Genomic DNA, 16,784 nt, shown 5'->3' on the forward strand with positions numbered 1-16,784 from the left:
TAAGAAAAAGACCAAAACTGCTTCATTTCTTTAATATAAATTGCCACGCACATTAAAACAACAAAAAAATGAAATATGAATGTTCTGCGGCAAATAATAGTACACGAAAAAAGGCTTTCAGTTTTATCTTAAATCTTTGTACAAATTTTGTTATTGCATATCAATTCTTGTATAGTGAAGTCTTTTAAGTTTTTAATGGCTGTCGTAAGAGCGAAAATTAAGTCAACATTTTTGTGCTCAAATAATGCAATTACAACTCGTTTGAAAACCTTGCAACTTTGGTTGATTGATTGATTAAAACATGCAACAGGTTGCAAGAAGCGAGAAAGTCACGTGACACAGTTCACCTGACTCGCCAAGAAAACAACTCGCTTTTTCTTATCAGTATTGCACAAGTATTTTTAACCAATCGCAGAGTTGAACAAAAAGCAATTCAAGCACTCACGACAGTCAATTGAAAGCTGCTCGAGTGTGTGTCAGAATTTTCGATTTATACAGTAAAATAAAAAGTAGTTTTGAATTGTACTTATAATATTAACTTCCAAAAAGTGGTGTGCTCCGGTCTTCAAATCAAACGGTTTCAGCTGCATAGCACGAGAAGAGCAGTTACCTCGACTTCCTTTAACTTGAAATAAAATACCCTCAGGTTACATTTTGTAAATTTTGTAAAATTTGTTTATCATGGCTATCTTATGTAATTGAAAGAGTATTTTCCTATTGTAAGATATATGTCAGTAGTCTAGGATTTTCGAGCAGCTGAAACTGTTTATTTGTACTCTGGTGCGTGATCAAGAAAGATATCATCTTTAATAGTACTTTAAAGGAACTGTGTTACGGATTTTAGCGAGATTTAGACTAGGTAAATAGTCACCAGAACTTTAGTGAAATATAACAACAACTAGCTTAAGCCTGGTGTTTCGAGCTAGCGACGGGCAGTACCACAAGCTGCAAGCACAAGCGCAATCACGCAACAATGGACAAATTTTGACCTTTGACTAATTTAACTTGCGTCGAAGCCGTTTATCAAGGTGAAATAAGAGCTGTTACTCCAATATGCCGCTTGTGCTTGCCAGTTCTAACTAGTGAAAACCAGGTTTTATTAAAACAGTAAAGGAACATTTCAATAACACAGCGAATACAAAAGAAGGTCCGGATGTGACAAAAATTGAAGAAGATTGAAACAGATCGCGATATGGGTTTTTGAAAAGCTGTTATAGGCTGAACATTTTTCAATGTTAATCTCGTCTGTTTGTAACTTTTAATTACGCACGGGATACATACTTATTTGTAATGAAGCTATGGTTTTGTCATTTAGATCCATAGAAGTAATTTCTTCGCTAACCTTAAGTTCTATTGCATGTATTTGGCAAACTTACTAAAATCAGACCTAGCCGTGACACAGTTCCTTTAAGCAGGAAACCAGATATATCCGGCTTTACATAGCTTATGGTATCTTTCGCTCGTTTCTCTATGAAAGAAGTAAAGGATATATCAGTTTAAAAGAAGTGACTCTTGTTTGCGGCGTTTCAATGTCCCCCCGCCGATATTTTGCTTTAGAAACTCTTCATTACAAGTAGTTTTTAGACGAAGCTCTCTAATTAATTTTATTTTAAATTCTGTAAATGATCAAATTCTTATTATGTAGTTCTGTTTATGAACAGAAATTGAATTTGACGACGAGATTTAGAGTATTTGATTAATGCAAAATGCACAAGTCTCGCTTTATAGAGCTTCTTTGTGATAGATTGTTAAAAAATTACAATGACAATATTAATGATTCTCAGTGTATCGTTAGATATGAATGAAGAACAATTAATTTTTAAAGTCGCATGACCCTCACTGAAAATAAAACAAGAAATTCAACAAATACAGGTCTTGGCTTGTTAATAATTATTGATCTTTGATAAATATAAGGTTTTTATCCTTGTCTTTTCTCCAACTCTCGGTATATAGCTGGAAGCACTCGAAGTTCTAAACAAAAGCGACTGCTTTCTTTTTCTTTTATTCCAACGAGACAGCCGAGCGAGGGGGGAGCCGGTGGAGAGTGGGGAGAATCAGTCTGCGAAGGGACACCAATGGGGGACCCCAATGGGATGTCTCCCCGCCCCCCACCCGCAGAGAGCAATGACCAATGGCGTCCACGCGACCGGACATGTGCTCTCCCCCAACCCGGAGACCCCGCACCGCCAGACCGCCGGGCCGAGAGCGCGGAGGCAGCGGACGGACGCGAGAGGCGGGAGCATAGGTGGACCGAACCAACCGGCGCGCGGACGAGCGACGCCGCGGGGCCCCGGGGGGCCCGTGGACGACGCGGACGGGACGAAGGAGCCCACCCGGGGAGGACGGGAGAGGGGCGCGAGAGCGCGCGGGCCGCCCGCCGCCGGACACAGAGAGCCCGCCCCACATGTCACAAAAGCAAAAACAAACTGAAAATGAGAGCGTGGCACACCGATAGGTACAACTAGTAAAATAAGGCTAATAAAATGCAATGAAATCAGTGTCTAAACGGTGCTATCAGAGCCTCATACAATAATCTACTTTATGCTCTCTTGATCAGTGTAGGTCGAAATGGCCTGCAAATTTGATTCCCTCCTCACCCTATTACTCATTTACAGTGTCCTCAACTTGCACAGCAGTGCTAAATACATTTACACACTGTAAGGTGCGGAATGATCGAAAATCTGATACATACATACCAAGACTCTTTTCCAAATGTATATCGACACTCCTTTTCTAAAACGTGTTCAGTTTTTTCAAGATGGATTTTTGAACTGTAGCTGTTGAGTACGAGTTGCTCCAAAATATTTTGTCAGGGTTAGCGTACACAAGCTGCCTTCATAAAATATTCCTTTGCCATTTTTTGGCAATTATATTGAAGGAGTTTAATTAAGAGCCACTTTTTTTTGAAAACATCGAACCGATTTTAAATGTTCTTTTATCGGAGTGCAGTAACTCGTAACATTCATTTTATTAATTCAATTTCAATTTAACCCCCCCCCCCCCCCCTTACTCGTCTCCATATCGAATGAACCCCTTTAAATTCCACCGACACCTCCTGACATTAAAGGAGAAGTTCACTCCAGAATGGGCATTTCTTTTCTTTACGCCAATAAAAAGTTTACACAAAAATATGTTATTCACCAAACTTTCAGCCTCCAACGTGCGCTATAACCCTATGAAATCTTTCCCAAAACTCGACAATTGAACGCCGCCATCTTGGAGCTGGTAATGTATGCATGACGTCAAAGAGCTCAGCCTGAAATGTGGCGGGAATATTTTAAAAGTAAAATCTCCTTGTTTTTTGTATTTCCTGGGGCTCTCTTTGAACAAAATGGAGCTGCACAAACAGGCATTTTGACAAATAAAAGCCACTACAAAGAAACAAGGAGTTTCGAGTTTATAAATTTCCCCGCCAAACTTCAGCCTGAGCTCTTTGACATCACGCATACATTACCAGCGCCAAGATGGCGGCGCTCAGTTGTCGAGTTTTGGGAAAGATTTGGTAGGGTTGTAGCGCACGTTGGAGACTGAAATTTTGGTGAACAACACATCTTTGTATAAACCTTTTATTGGCGTAAAGAAAATAAATGGCCATTCTGGAGTGAACTTCTCCTTTAAGAAAAAATCTTTCTACGTTTGTGCGTGAGTGAATTGTCATTTTTACTATTGCTTTACAAGGTGTTATTCAAGCAAAGCTAGCATATTCGAAAGAAAATCGAAATCATATAATGAAAATGTTAAATTACAACGAAAGAAGGTCATCAAAAACAACAAAATAGCCCGCAGATCACGCAGTACAATCAATGGTATCAACCACAACGTAATCAAAACTGCAACATACATTATGTCATAAAGAATTAAAAAATCGCTGTCACTTAAATCTCAAGGCTCAAGAGAGCTAACAAGGCAGAATGCGAGATGAAAACCTCTTTCCAAGCAGTTTTTTACGAGCAATGGCTTAATCACGGCCAACTTGGAACAAAATTTATCCAAGCTTAGTATCCGGGGCTTAATTCTATTCCATGAAGAGTAATTGTTTTCAATTCACGTGCGCGCGCATGCAAGTGCGGTTACTAATTGCGGGCGCAGCTCTGCTCCGCGCAAGGAATATAATGATATTCTACTCGTGTACAAGAAAAGGTATCTTAATTAATAAAGCCGCCATGTTTGCCCCCCGCTGACCGTAGTCAACAAACTTCATACAACGTACGAGGCTTATTTCAAAGTCGGATGCATTTTTCAATCAGTTCTGGTGAATTAAGACCTTTTATTCCCTCATACATGTTTAAAGGTCTATTCTCTTAATCAATGCTCTAGTGGATTGCTTAAATAGGAGACCTGTTTTAGCCAAAACATAGGCGTAAAAGGGCCCCAAGCCATCAACAAGTTATGCCATTTGCATTAATTTTATAACCCAAACAGTTTTATCACTAAGTGTTTCACGCTGGAAAAGACAGCGAGCCGTATTTCACTGTGGAATCGTTAGATTTTGTAGGATAACACGACTTTTAAGCTCCTTCGACAACATAAAAATAAAGCCCACTGGATTGATTAATTAAAGCTGGTGTTGAAATGTTTTAAATTACTAGAATCAAAACATCACCACCAAATAAATAATTACAAATAGATAAACAATTTGCAACTACGAATTTCGACCTTGAATTCTACAGCAAATTTATTTGATGTTATTTTAAATATTTCCGTTAAGACAGTGCGAATGTTTGTTATTTCTTAATGCTGGCTTATTATTACAATTCTAAATCTGCTCTTAGGTTTCCTAAGGCCTAGTAAAGAATTTATGCGCCTATTGTAACAAAAACAATAATTTCGTGCTTTGGGTTTTAAAAAGGAAATACCTCAAAGACTGACAGTGTTCAACGCTATGGCTCAAGATTCTCAAACGTCCTCATACCTGAAGTAAACATCAAAAGGATTTTTCCATAACGTCGATTATTTCAATGCAATCAAACTATGAGATGACGGGTGGTCGCTAATGCCGCGAAGATTAAAATGTCGGGAACAAAATAACTCCGAAAATGCTTAATTATTTCATTTTTCATCATCCTTCATTTTCATTAGAGCCTGGCGTTAAATTAGAATTTTTTAAAAATCCGTCTAGGGGTTCCCCTGGAAAATTAAATTTTCCATTCCTTTTTATATCATTAGCCCCAAAACGCTCGAATCGAATATTTAGTTCAATTCCAGCGCCTGACTAACAACAAACTAATTATTGCAATTGTCCGTTGTGAATTTCATTGTTTTTCTCTAGCTAGAGCAGCGAGTTTAGGTCTCATCTAGTATGATTTTAACCGCAATTTCGACAACTTAACTCTTCTGCTTAAACACACATATATCGATTTCGTTCGCTTTTAGGCCGTAGACGAAAGTCTGACCTAAAAGGGATAATTTTCTCACAACTGTTTGGCCACAGGCTCTCAGTCTGTGATTTATAACAATGCTTATTTTTCATTTTCCTTCCACTATTTTGTGCCCGCCTAGTTCTTTCTTGCAAGATCTTGATGTGTTAAGTTTCAGACTACTGTTTTGACAGTGAAAGTCGCCAAATAATCTATGCTAAAGATGAAGATTTTAAAGCTTTTAGTCGATAGGCCAAAGTCGGTCGGTGATTGGCCAATAGTCCGGTTCATTGTGTTTAAATATTGATTTACAACGTAAAACAAACCTTAGGGCTTTTATAAATTAACAAGAGTACTTCTAGAGCCCGTACCGCAAACTAGGATGTTTTTTGCACGCTCAGATGTCATTTAAAGGTGTTATTTAATGGATGGTACATTTCGAGCAATGGACGTATTAACCGTGCAGATATAACACAGCAGAAAGGGCAGCAAAGAAGCATGTTGTGCTTAAAATGCAAATGTGTTTAAATTACATGAAGATTCTGCCAAACAGGTGGCTGTCCAGCGCAATGATGATAGATGTAACCTGTGTGTTTTGAATTGAACCGAACAGCACTATTCGCTTCAAGTGATTTTTGATTAGGAAAATGGCCGTGTACAGCTGAGAGTGTATGGTCTAAACTGCAGTATAATATGCTTGAGCCTGGGTTAGGAATCGCGCGGGTTAAATCCGAATCTAACTTCGAAGATTTGCTGCCGGCGCGCGGCGGAGTCGCAAAAGACCGTGTTATAATTAATGTAGGCGGCTATCGACATGAAACGTATTTAAGCACGCTTAGAGTTGTACCGGATTCAAGGCTGGCCTGGATCGCGGAAAATGCTTCAAAACAAGCCGAGTACGACCCGGAAAACAACGAGTATTTTTTCGATCGTCATCCTGGGGTTTTCGCTAGTATTATCAATTACTATCGTACCGGTAAACTTCACAGCCCCAGTGATGTATGCGGACCGCTATTTGAAGAAGAACTGGCGTTTTGGGGGATCGACGAGTTGCAAATGGAACCGTGTTGTTGGAGTAATTATACCCAACATAGAAACGCTCAAGATACGCTGAAAGCCTTCGAAGGATTGCAAAAAAGCGTCGAGGAATCCGAAAATGAAGCCAGCGCGTTTAAAGTGCGACGCAAGGAATCTTCACGAACGAGGTGGAAAAAGGAAGTTTGGGCAATGTTAGAGCAGCCATATTCTTCAAAATACGCGCAGGTAAGGGTTTCCTTATTTTACCGTCAAATGCAAATTAAATAATAATAATCATAACAAAAAAAATTTCGGTTATTTATAAAAGCAATTTTACGCAGCAAGTATCTTGTAAAGATATCGCGTCCTTTTCCTGAATTGAATGCTTTGCAAATTTAGAACGGAAGTGATGTGTACTTTTTTACACCGTTGCTTTTTTCTGTCGTTTTTTTTTTTTAGTGAAATACGTGATTTGAGACGCAGGTAAATTCCTCAATGCCAGAGCTTGCGTAAGAAGGATATATTTCTTCGTTTATAAGTTGTACGCGCGCAAAAGCGTCGTTTTTATATGCGTATGCAAATTAAAAAAGAGTTGGCGTTTTGACTAGTCAAGTGGATGTGATGTCGAAACCTAAACCAGGGCACTTGCGGTATCGCTATCGGTTTACCACTCGAAAACAGCTCAATTTTTTTCGAAAACAATTTAAATTAGAAGTCATCTCGACGCAGAATACGTCTTATTAAACGTAAATTTGATTCCATCTAGTTCAATGATAAAATTTCACCGCAGAACCGGGCCTCGAAGCGCGAATTTGTTTTTAATTATTTTATTTTTATTTAAAATTCATCAACGGTTGTCAGGATGCATGTTTTAAACCTTGAAAAAGTTTCGCTGTAAACATCAACATGTCGCCCTGCTGTCCCGCTGTTAAATTACTGACATGAAATTCGCCGTCTATAGCAACAAGACTCTTAAAGCATTTTTGCATTAATAACCATGGCAATAAATGTGTGCCATTCTCGTATTATTAGATCTCGTAAAAGATTTCTTCTTTAGTTATAAATATTATTATCCCTGCTTAATTTTTTCACTCAGTATTCGATGTAGGATTTAGTGGAGCCCCTCATAAACCGTATGAAGAATCAAAAAGGGCTCGTCGCCATACACAAAGTGCTAAACACCAGTTCATGGAATTTGTCTCTTGTAAAATTTGCATTTTTTTCGATCAAAGCCCCTTTTGATACAATACATTGTTTTGGCTGCGATAACAAAAGTAAACCTTTCTGCTCGGAGAACCACATGTAACTTCTGAAAGTTAAAAAATCACGTACACTTTCTGATAAACAAAATAACAGTTAATTTCGCCTCCTTTTTCGATCAAGTCAGAGCTACAATATTTTTACTCTTTAGTGTCTATTAAAAGCATTGACATAATATTCTGTTGAAGTTAGGGCTTTATTTTCAAAACTATTTTATTTACGTTATATCGAACCAGTGTATTGAAGGTTGAAAGGATTTTTCTCGAAACTAGGAATCTTTATCAATACACTTTATCAAAATTTCATTAAATCTCTCCCGATAGATTTCAAAGCAATCTGTTAATTTCTCATTTCAGAAAAAAAATGAGAAATGTTTTGCATAAGCCGAGCGAAGTATGAATTAAGGTGAAATACAAAACATTGCCTTGGGTCTATAATCTATCGAAAATCTATGTCAAATTGTTTACTTTGTAAAAGACATGTCTGTCTAACAGTTGTTAGGCAATATTACGTTTTTCTCGCGATCTTGATAGTTTTTAATAAAATCCATTTGACAGTGTCATTGGCCTAGGAAAATAATCTGTCGGCTTACAGAAGTTAATAGAAGCCATTTTCTTCCTTTTTTGCGATTTTTCTTTTCGCCCAATTGAAAATAATTCATATCTGCAAAATATACTACGTATTTTTATTTTTAATTTGCACGAACCTTTACTAAACGAACAACTATCAAAATAATCATTGTTACACAGCTCCATCTTGAGAGAAAGTGAAACATAGAAATAGAAACATTATGGTCCTTAATGCGCCAAATTTCCTTCAATGTATTCCAAGTTAACATGACTTTTCGTACACTATTTTATATATATTACACAGTGCCGATCACATCTAGAAGTACAATCATTGCTTTCTCCCAACGATGTTACAATAAAAACCGCGACTTCAAACGCTATAACCGCTTTCAAAACAAACAAAACCCTACACCTTAACTCATTAAAATTTCCGTTTGTATACAGCCCGACACAACAGTAGCAAGGGATAATTTTAAATTTTAGTGTACCCTCATATTTTTTTTTTTGGCTTCTGGTATTCAGTATACTATGAACGAAATAAGTAACAGGGAAATAAAACAACTAATTTTGTTGTTATTTTTAACATAAGACAATAAATGTCGCACATGCCTTTTTCTCTGTTATTTACAATAAACTTTCATCTACCAATTTATGTATTTACTTTTTTAATGCTAAATTGCCAGACAAGCTATTTCAATGCTGTTTAAATCAGACGAATGTCTAGCGAAAAATGTTCTTTTAACTCTCATATATGTCATATTTACTCTGACTATTTTATATACGAAAATTTCAGCCGACTTTAAATTGAACATGTTTTATTGATGCGCGTTGCCAAAGTCATTTAGCTAAGCCTGTTAGCCATTCAAGTACTTTAACAGTTTTGTCCCTTAGTGGCAAAGGAAATGAAGTACACATCCAGGATATTAACTTCAATTATTTATACCCACCAGCTGGGAATTAATATGGTCACACGAAAATCTATAGTCTGAACGCTTTTGTCATGTATGAAATTAGCACAGAGAGCTTTCAACTGTCGAATCAATTAATACATGCCTATTTTTAAAAAGTGTTTATAATGCTTTTGACAAGAAAGGCAGTTTATGTCAGGAAATATTTTGCAGTACGCCATTTTTTGATAGTGTGCTTAAGTCAGAAAGCATATCATTTTGAGGTTCCAATTATTAAGATTTGTTTCCAAGACTAGCCTGGCTTATTGTGGTAGTTTAAGAAGCTACATACAACTTTATTGAGGTGGTCCAGCCCCAATTAGTCAAATTGGCTGCGGTTAAAATACGAAAGGCATTGATTATTATTGTTCCAATTAATAATTTTGAGCAAGATAGATAACAAAAGCTAAGTACCGTATTTCCTCAATTAAACGCCTCCAGCGTTTATTTCAAACTTGGCTTGGTGGACCCGGAGTAAGATAAGATAAGATAAGAAATTTTATTTATTGTTTTTGTGGAAAAAAATTTGGGGATAAAAAAAATATTATTTATAAATATTAAAATAATATAAATTTTTTTTATTTTAATTTTATTTGAAGCCGGCGTTTACCCGTAATCCGGCGTTTATTTACGAGGTGCAATTTTTTTTTATCATTTTCCAGTTTGATTTGCTATTATCAATTAGTCGTGACCCAGGGGCAGATTTTCAAGGCGGGACGATTTTTCCATCCCTTCGTCCCGCCTTGACAAACTGTCCCTGGGTCTTCGAGGATGATTATTACCAAAAGTTACAGTATTACATACGGAATGTTTTTTTTGTAATCAAGATTTGTGACAAACATGAACAAAAAAGGAGCAAGTAAATTTTATGGGTACAAAGTAACAAGTTCATAAACGGCAGCATCGCCATCATCCTCCTCGTTAATAAACGTTCTCCTCCGACTTATAATCGAAAGTTAGAGGATCCTCGCAATTTCAACGACAGTGAGCACTACGCCACACGAAAGAAAGTTCGTCAGTCACGACAACACGAACACGAACATCCATTCAAGTAATGTAACGCAGGAATTATCCTTTGAGCATTTATTAAAATTACCAAAGTAGCATACAGTATTAGTATGTCATAGCAGTGCTATTCAAGAGAATATATTTATTTGTTAGCTCGACCGCAAATAAAAGCTGGGACCTCGATTAAACGCCCCCGACGTTTATTTAAAAATTATCAATTTTGACTCGGCGTTTATACGAGTCCGGCGTCTAATCGGGGTCCGGCGTTTAATCGAGAAAATACGGGTTTGCAACTACAGTGTTTTTGAAACAAAATACGTTTAGTTAGGCAAATTATTCCTAGTTAAACGTGATTGATTTTTCTGAAGAAATACGCTATGAAAATCCTGAAAATAGCGTTTCAGACCTTCTAGATTTCAAAATGTCCTGGGAAATGCCCGAAGCAGGGCTCCCTTGTTGGTCGCAGCTTTGGCGATCACAGATCTTGCCTTGTATATGCAAAAATTATGGCTACGGCACTGCAGATACTCGCTACGAAACTAATGTTAGCGAAGAAAACAGTCCATTTTTGCCTTTTTTGGTCACATGTGTGGCCGTTTTATTTCATAACAATCATTAAAAGATTACATAAGAAAAAGATACAAAAAAGATATTGAGAATATCAGCGAAAAGGGATCGAAATTACGCGCCTAACTTTCATGTAAGAACCCATGAAGTAATATCCCGGATGACAGGAAGTTTCCCGACAGGTACCTGGGAGATAATTACATCACAAGCTATATGATGTTTTGTTCTTTTTCAGATATTTGCTATGGTGTCATTGATTGTTATTGTCCTATCGGTGCTCACATTTTGCCTGGAATCCATAGATATTCTTAGTCACAAATACCACGGAATGTTTGAAGGCATGGAGTATTTCTACTTGGTGTGGTTTTCAGCCGACTTCCTGGCCAGACTTTGCTCATGCCCTTCACTGATTGAATTTTTTAAAACATTCATGACTTGGGTCGACATAACGTCCGTTGTTCCTCTTTACGTCAACTTAGCAAGTCCAGGAGGCACCCTTACGTTTCTCTTCGTTCTGCGGTTGATCAGGATTTTCCGGTTATTCCGGTTTTTCCGGACCATGAGTGGCATGCAGGTGATTGGGCATACTCTGAGGGCCAGTGCACGGGAGCTGTTTCTATTGATTCTTATTCTGTTGATTCCCATGGTGATTTTCTCAACGTTAGTTTTCTACGCAGAAAAGGTAAGAAGCTTTGACATTCTGGGCTTATCAAGGTAAAAACCAAGTGTGCAGCAATAAAACCAACTGTGCAGTTATTCAAGTTAAGGTACAGTCAACTCTCTCTTAACGGACACCTCCATAAGACGGACACCTGGTTATGGTCCCTGCCGTTTTTCAGTCATTTTACTGTAAGAAAACTCTCTGTAAGACGGACACCTCTCTAAGACGGACAACGGACACTTTGAAACCGCCAACGGACAGGCACTAAAAGTTATTTTTTCGTGAATAATACTTCAAAACTTTGTTATCGACATATAGCATAGCAGGTCAGCGCCTTTAGAATACCAAATTTACCAAAAACAATCCGCTAAAACGCATTACTTCTCTGCTTAAACTTGTAGATTTAGTTTTCTACTTACAGTATCACCGTTTGTTATTAACAAACAAGTTGAATCTCTGATATTATTTTTGTTCCACTTTATAGGTGAGGTTTTGCTAACGTAAGTGACTAAAACAGACGTGTATTCGTTGTGCATAGCCGTTTAGCTTTATCGTCTCAAAATTTCTGGTGTCACGTTACCTCGACTCTCTATAAGGCGGACACCTCTATAAGACGGACAGTTGGGGCCGGTCCCGACGGTGTCCGTCTTAGAGAGAGTTGACTGTATTGAGCAATACTGTAATATGGTACTATTTATTTTGCTGTACAAAGCACTTTAACTTTTTCAAATAAACCCTAGTCTGTGACCATTCTTGCTTATTATGCTGTATAAGGTGTTTTTAGCTTTAAAGTCTGTGAATAAACCCTAGTGTATGACCATTCACACGAAAGCTGTTGAGCAGTACTTTATGTGGTACTGTTAATTATGCTGTACAAGGTGGTTGTAACTTTAAAGTCTGTAGAAGTAACCCTAGTGTGTGACCACTCAAATAAGTGCTATCGAGCAGTACTTTCATGTGGTGCTGTTGATTATGCTGTGTAAGGTGGTTCTAACTTTTAAGTCTGTGGATTAAACCCTAGTGTGTGACCATTCACACGAAAGCTATTGAGCAGTACTTCTGTTTATTATGCTGTCCAAGGTCATCCTAGCTAGATTTTTAGTCTACAGATCAACCCTATATCGTGACTATTGAAATAAAAAGTGTTGCTCTATTACTAGCTTATATATTTTTTTTTCCTCAGACTCTTGACCCACCGTCGGCGTCGGATTTTGGAAGCATCCCAGAAGCCTTTTGGTGGGCAGTAATCACCATGACAACAGTAGGTTACGGTGATGTTCATCCAAAGTCTGTTCTTGGAAAGGTTATTGGCACAGTTTGCGCATGCGTTGGAGTTCTTATCGTAGCTCTTCCTGTGTCTGTGATTGGCAGCAACTTTACTTTGTTTTATTCTCATGCGCAAGCGCAGTTGAAGCTCCCCAAGAAGAAGCGCACGCCGATATTGCTCGGAGCTGCAGGAGCGCTCGTGTCAGAGTCGACTTTATACAACAACGACGGAAACTCGGACAGTTCCGAAGCGGTGAGCAACCCGAGCCCTCGCGAAGAATCCTTGGCTCTGCCTCGTAAGAGCCTTCGGAATCCATCGATAACTCCTCGATGCCGCTCGTTTCGTCGGGAAGCAGTGCTACCACCCTCTACGCTGCCTCCGCTCGAGTCGGACAACTCAGATATAGAACGTACTTCAAATGTTAAAAAGAGCGCAGAGGAGCTGTTCTCTTCTCCTCCCACTGGGAGCGCAATGGATATATCCAGCGGTCTCAAGGGGGCCAGTGACGTCATGTTGCATATCACGGCTCCATCACATCGCCGAATGGCGATTTCCCCGGCCCCCACCCCTCCGGTCAGGAGACAGAGTCGTAGGAGAAGAAGAGGGGGAAGTAAACGCCTCGCTAATCGTGGAAACGGCGATGGGTCATCGCACGAGAAAGAAAGAGACAGTTACTATACAACAACGGACGGGGAAAGCCCAGGGGAAAGTGGAATTCCTGGGAAATCTCAAAGTGAAAACTCACCACCGGACGGGGACGGTGGAGCGCACGATTCTTCCAATGAGTCAAACACATCAGAACGCAAGAATAACGAGGGCAGAAGGGCTGTTCTTTCTGACGAAAAAACAGAAGATGAGATGCGGTCACGGCGTGACTCTAGTCACGCTCATGTTAATTTACGTGGAGTAACGTTTGATTCTAGCAACGATTATGATGAGTGTGACAAGGAACAAGAAAGGAAAGACGATAAAATTGAGCCTGCGCCGCCATGGAAATCATCCGAAAATTTAAACGAAGGGAAAGCTCACAACAAGCTCTCTATTGAGCCTCGGGTGAGGTCCAAAAGCGAACTCGCGTCCAGTAACACTCCGCCATGTAAAAGAAGGAACGCAATTGGTGGAAATCGTGGTATTACGTCATTACCCATCTCGCCGCTTGTGAGATCGGAAGAAAAGTTACACAGGCCGCCTCTGAATGGGTCTTTTGTTGATAATAATGCTAGGAAATGTGCGGACAGTACAAGAAACTCGCAAAATACAGACAGAAATTCTCCGCAAGAATTAAAAAATTTGCAACATTCTACACCCTCGAAAAGTAGCAACGCGTTGGAATCTGAGGGTAGGGAGGATATGCTTAGGTCAGCGATAAGGGGACATAAAAGAGACAATGTTCAGAGTATGACTCGTGTTTAACCCTAGTTCGGACGTACAACGGGAGAAGGTTTGGTGGGAAGGATGAAAAAGGGCGTCGGTTTTGGTGATGGTAAATGTCACTGCCATTTTGTGAAGACAACTTTTTTATTTTAGCTCTAAGATAACTCTTCAGGCACTTTGTGAAATACTTTTGTTATGGCATGTTGAAAGGTTCGGACGCATTGTGCGATATAGCAAATATTTGAGTTTGTATCATTGCGCGCAGTGGTGTGGCTCAAACCCAAACAGCACTGTCTTATTTTTTTTTTTCCTTTTTTTATTTTTTTTTTGTTTGTATGTTTTTTGCTCTAAGAGTAAAAGTACTAATTAGGTACGGTTCATTCTTCTTGGCTTCGTGATTTGGTTACGTGATTTTTGATCGTGCTTTGTGACTTGTACAGTGACTTGATAGTGATTTGTACATTGACGCGTCGGCAATGTATAAATAACCGCGTGGGGCCTTGTCGATTGCAATGTACGCGGAATCTTGCAGGGTGTGTCCGGGCCTTAAATGCGCAGCTTTGATTCCATTAGAACTAGAAATTTCAAAACGAATTTTGTTTGTTTGTTTTCTTATTTTTTTTTTCTGATAACGCATCATCAAAAATCCTAGGCAATATATTTGGCGGTAACATTTTCCCTCCATCCTCCCGGCCACCTCTCCATTAAATTGGCAAGTACGTCCGAGGGTAAACAAACATTTTTCAATTATTTAGCTGGAAATACAGAATCTTAAATTAATTCCAGCACAAGCATCTATCTACGCGCTTACGACTGAGATTCGACGAAGAAAAACGTCCAAAGTAATGACATGATGCAGCTGTAGAGATAACTGTCTCTCACTGGTGGTTACTTTCCACGTGAAAATTTGTAACCAAGCAACAACCAATCACATTACGCCTAAGAAGAATCTAAGACGCCTCTCGAGTCGGGGAACAATTAAGCGCGCAAAGAAACTAATGTATGTTTTATTTAGGCAAGTATAGTATTTCGCAAGTTGATATAAAAATACTGTCGTTTTAATCTTTTGTGTAGCAGAGATCTTTGACTGAATACCAAAGTATTTCCATTGAGACGATGTGCATGTAAGATACAAATTTCTTGCACGCATTGCAATTATTTTTTCTATAATATGCTGATTGTAGATTGTTTACTAGAAGACCTTTTCTAATAGCACACGTAGACAGCCGTCTCTTGACGTATTAAATTCTTTATCCGCTTATCTCGGTGGAACCAGTAGTAGTTTATGGTGAATTCCGGTCTCTGGGTCCATATTAGCGACCGTTATATTGGACTACGAGTACGAGATTAAGAACGAGTACGAGTTTTCAAATTAAACCAAATTCGTGTGCCTCTAATAATCACTTAGCACACCCATCTTATCCCTAACGTTTATTTATGTGTTAGCCAGCAGCAGGAAAGAGTTAGAGTTCGGGGGATACAATTGTCTCCAAATTCCAAAGTCGTACTCGTACTCGATCTCGTACTCGTAGTCAAATCTATTAAGCACTTGTACCATTGACTACGTCAAAGGATGTCTGGTGATTCGACCTAGAAAGTTATATTCTTATATTAAAGCTCTTTGCAGACGTCTGTTGAGCGGCGGAAGAATTAAGCTCGCGCGAAATAGACCCAGCTGTTTATGTAAATGCTCAGCTGCCTGGCTACCTTTTATGCCCAAGTAAGACCGCGCACTATACTGTAAATGGGCCCTGCCACTTAGTTGAAATGCGTTGTGTTTTAAGGTGTATGCATAGAAAAGGGGTTGTTGTGGAAACATGCATGTTGCAGCGACATGCGGCAGCGACAAAATCACGATATGTACACAGCTATTCGAAGAGAAGGAAGGTTGTTGGAAAAAAGCAGAAAAATACACGCGACAGGACCGAAAGGAAGTATGGGTAGAAGAAGAGAGCTACTGCACGTGCTGAATACTAAAGAGATCTAACGACATGAGAAATAAAAATTTACAAATTTTCTTTCTCTTCAAACATGTGAAAACAAGGCACTTTCAGCCAAACTCAAATGCATGCGACGCCTCCTGAGAGGAAAAACAAACTCGTCACTTTCAAAAAAACAAGTTTGTACATTTCCTCCAGGCGAATATACCAAATTCTAACTTTAGAGTATACCCAGACCACCTTTCAGTCTTATCGCGTAGGCTTAAATGCTTTCATCCGACAACGTTAATTGAAATAACTGTACACAAAAGAAAATGTACCAGGGACATGTTGCAGGAACATGTCACAGCGACATGTAGCAGCGATAAAATCACGAAGTGCACACACACGACAGAATGTACCAGGGACATGTTGCGGGGACATGTCTCTTTATGGGACGCGTCCCTGCAAAATGTCCCAGAAAGATTTTCTTCTGTGTGTACATGTAGTGATTCTGTCCCTGCTACTTATGTCCCTGAAACATGTCCCTACGTATGTCAGCACGGTTAGGGTCATGATTAAAAAGGACCTTAACACCAAACAGGTTTTTACTTTCGAATATTTTTAAAGAAGAAGTAAAATTGAACGCAAATTTTAAAGGCCACTTTGTGTAAATACATGAAAATGTTTGTACAAAAGATTATTTATAAGGTGGTCAAAGCAATAATCTTCTTGGTAATTTCAGCAATTGCTTCTACTAAAATACTGGAATATTTAGGTCATAAGGTGACGTTAGTAAAATTGATAGATTACATATCTAGCATTTAAAATAGTCTAG

The 16,784-nt window shown here is 38.9% G+C and overlaps 1 protein-coding gene across 1 annotated transcript; it reads left to right on the forward strand.

Annotated features, from left to right (window-relative positions):
- Nucleotides 1-5,718: 5,718 nt before the first annotated feature.
- Nucleotides 5,719-15,284, forward strand: LOC144639225 (uncharacterized). Its single transcript, XM_078498511.1, has 3 exons — nucleotides 5,719-6,620; nucleotides 10,961-11,407; nucleotides 12,570-15,284. Exons 1-3 carry the CDS (start codon nucleotides 6,051-6,053, stop codon nucleotides 14,064-14,066), a joined length of 2,514 nt encoding a protein of 837 aa, XP_078354637.1. The 5' UTR covers nucleotides 5,719-6,050; the 3' UTR covers nucleotides 14,067-15,284.
- Nucleotides 15,285-16,784: the final 1,500 nt, after the last annotated feature.

The sequence above is a fragment of the Oculina patagonica genome, chromosome 14, assembly GCF_052425735.1.
Source record: "Oculina patagonica isolate OP01 chromosome 14, crgOcupat, whole genome shotgun sequence".
NCBI lineage: Eukaryota > Metazoa > Cnidaria > Anthozoa > Scleractinia > Oculinidae > Oculina > Oculina patagonica.

What these genes read in the sequence shown, in the direction of transcription:
- LOC144639225 (XM_078498511.1), top strand. Translation starts at nt 6,051, where the DNA reads ATGCTTGAGCCTGGGTTAGGAATCGCGCGGGTTAAATCCGAATCTAAC. An exon ending in ATTCTTCAAAATACGCGCAG is followed by an intron (nt 6,621 to 10,960) that starts GTAAGGGTTTCC and finishes GTTCTTTTTCAG; the next exon opens with ATATTTGCTATGGTGTCATT. An exon ending in TAGTTTTCTACGCAGAAAAG is followed by an intron (nt 11,408 to 12,569) that starts GTAAGAAGCTTT and finishes TTTTTTCCTCAG; the next exon opens with ACTCTTGACCCACCGTCGGC.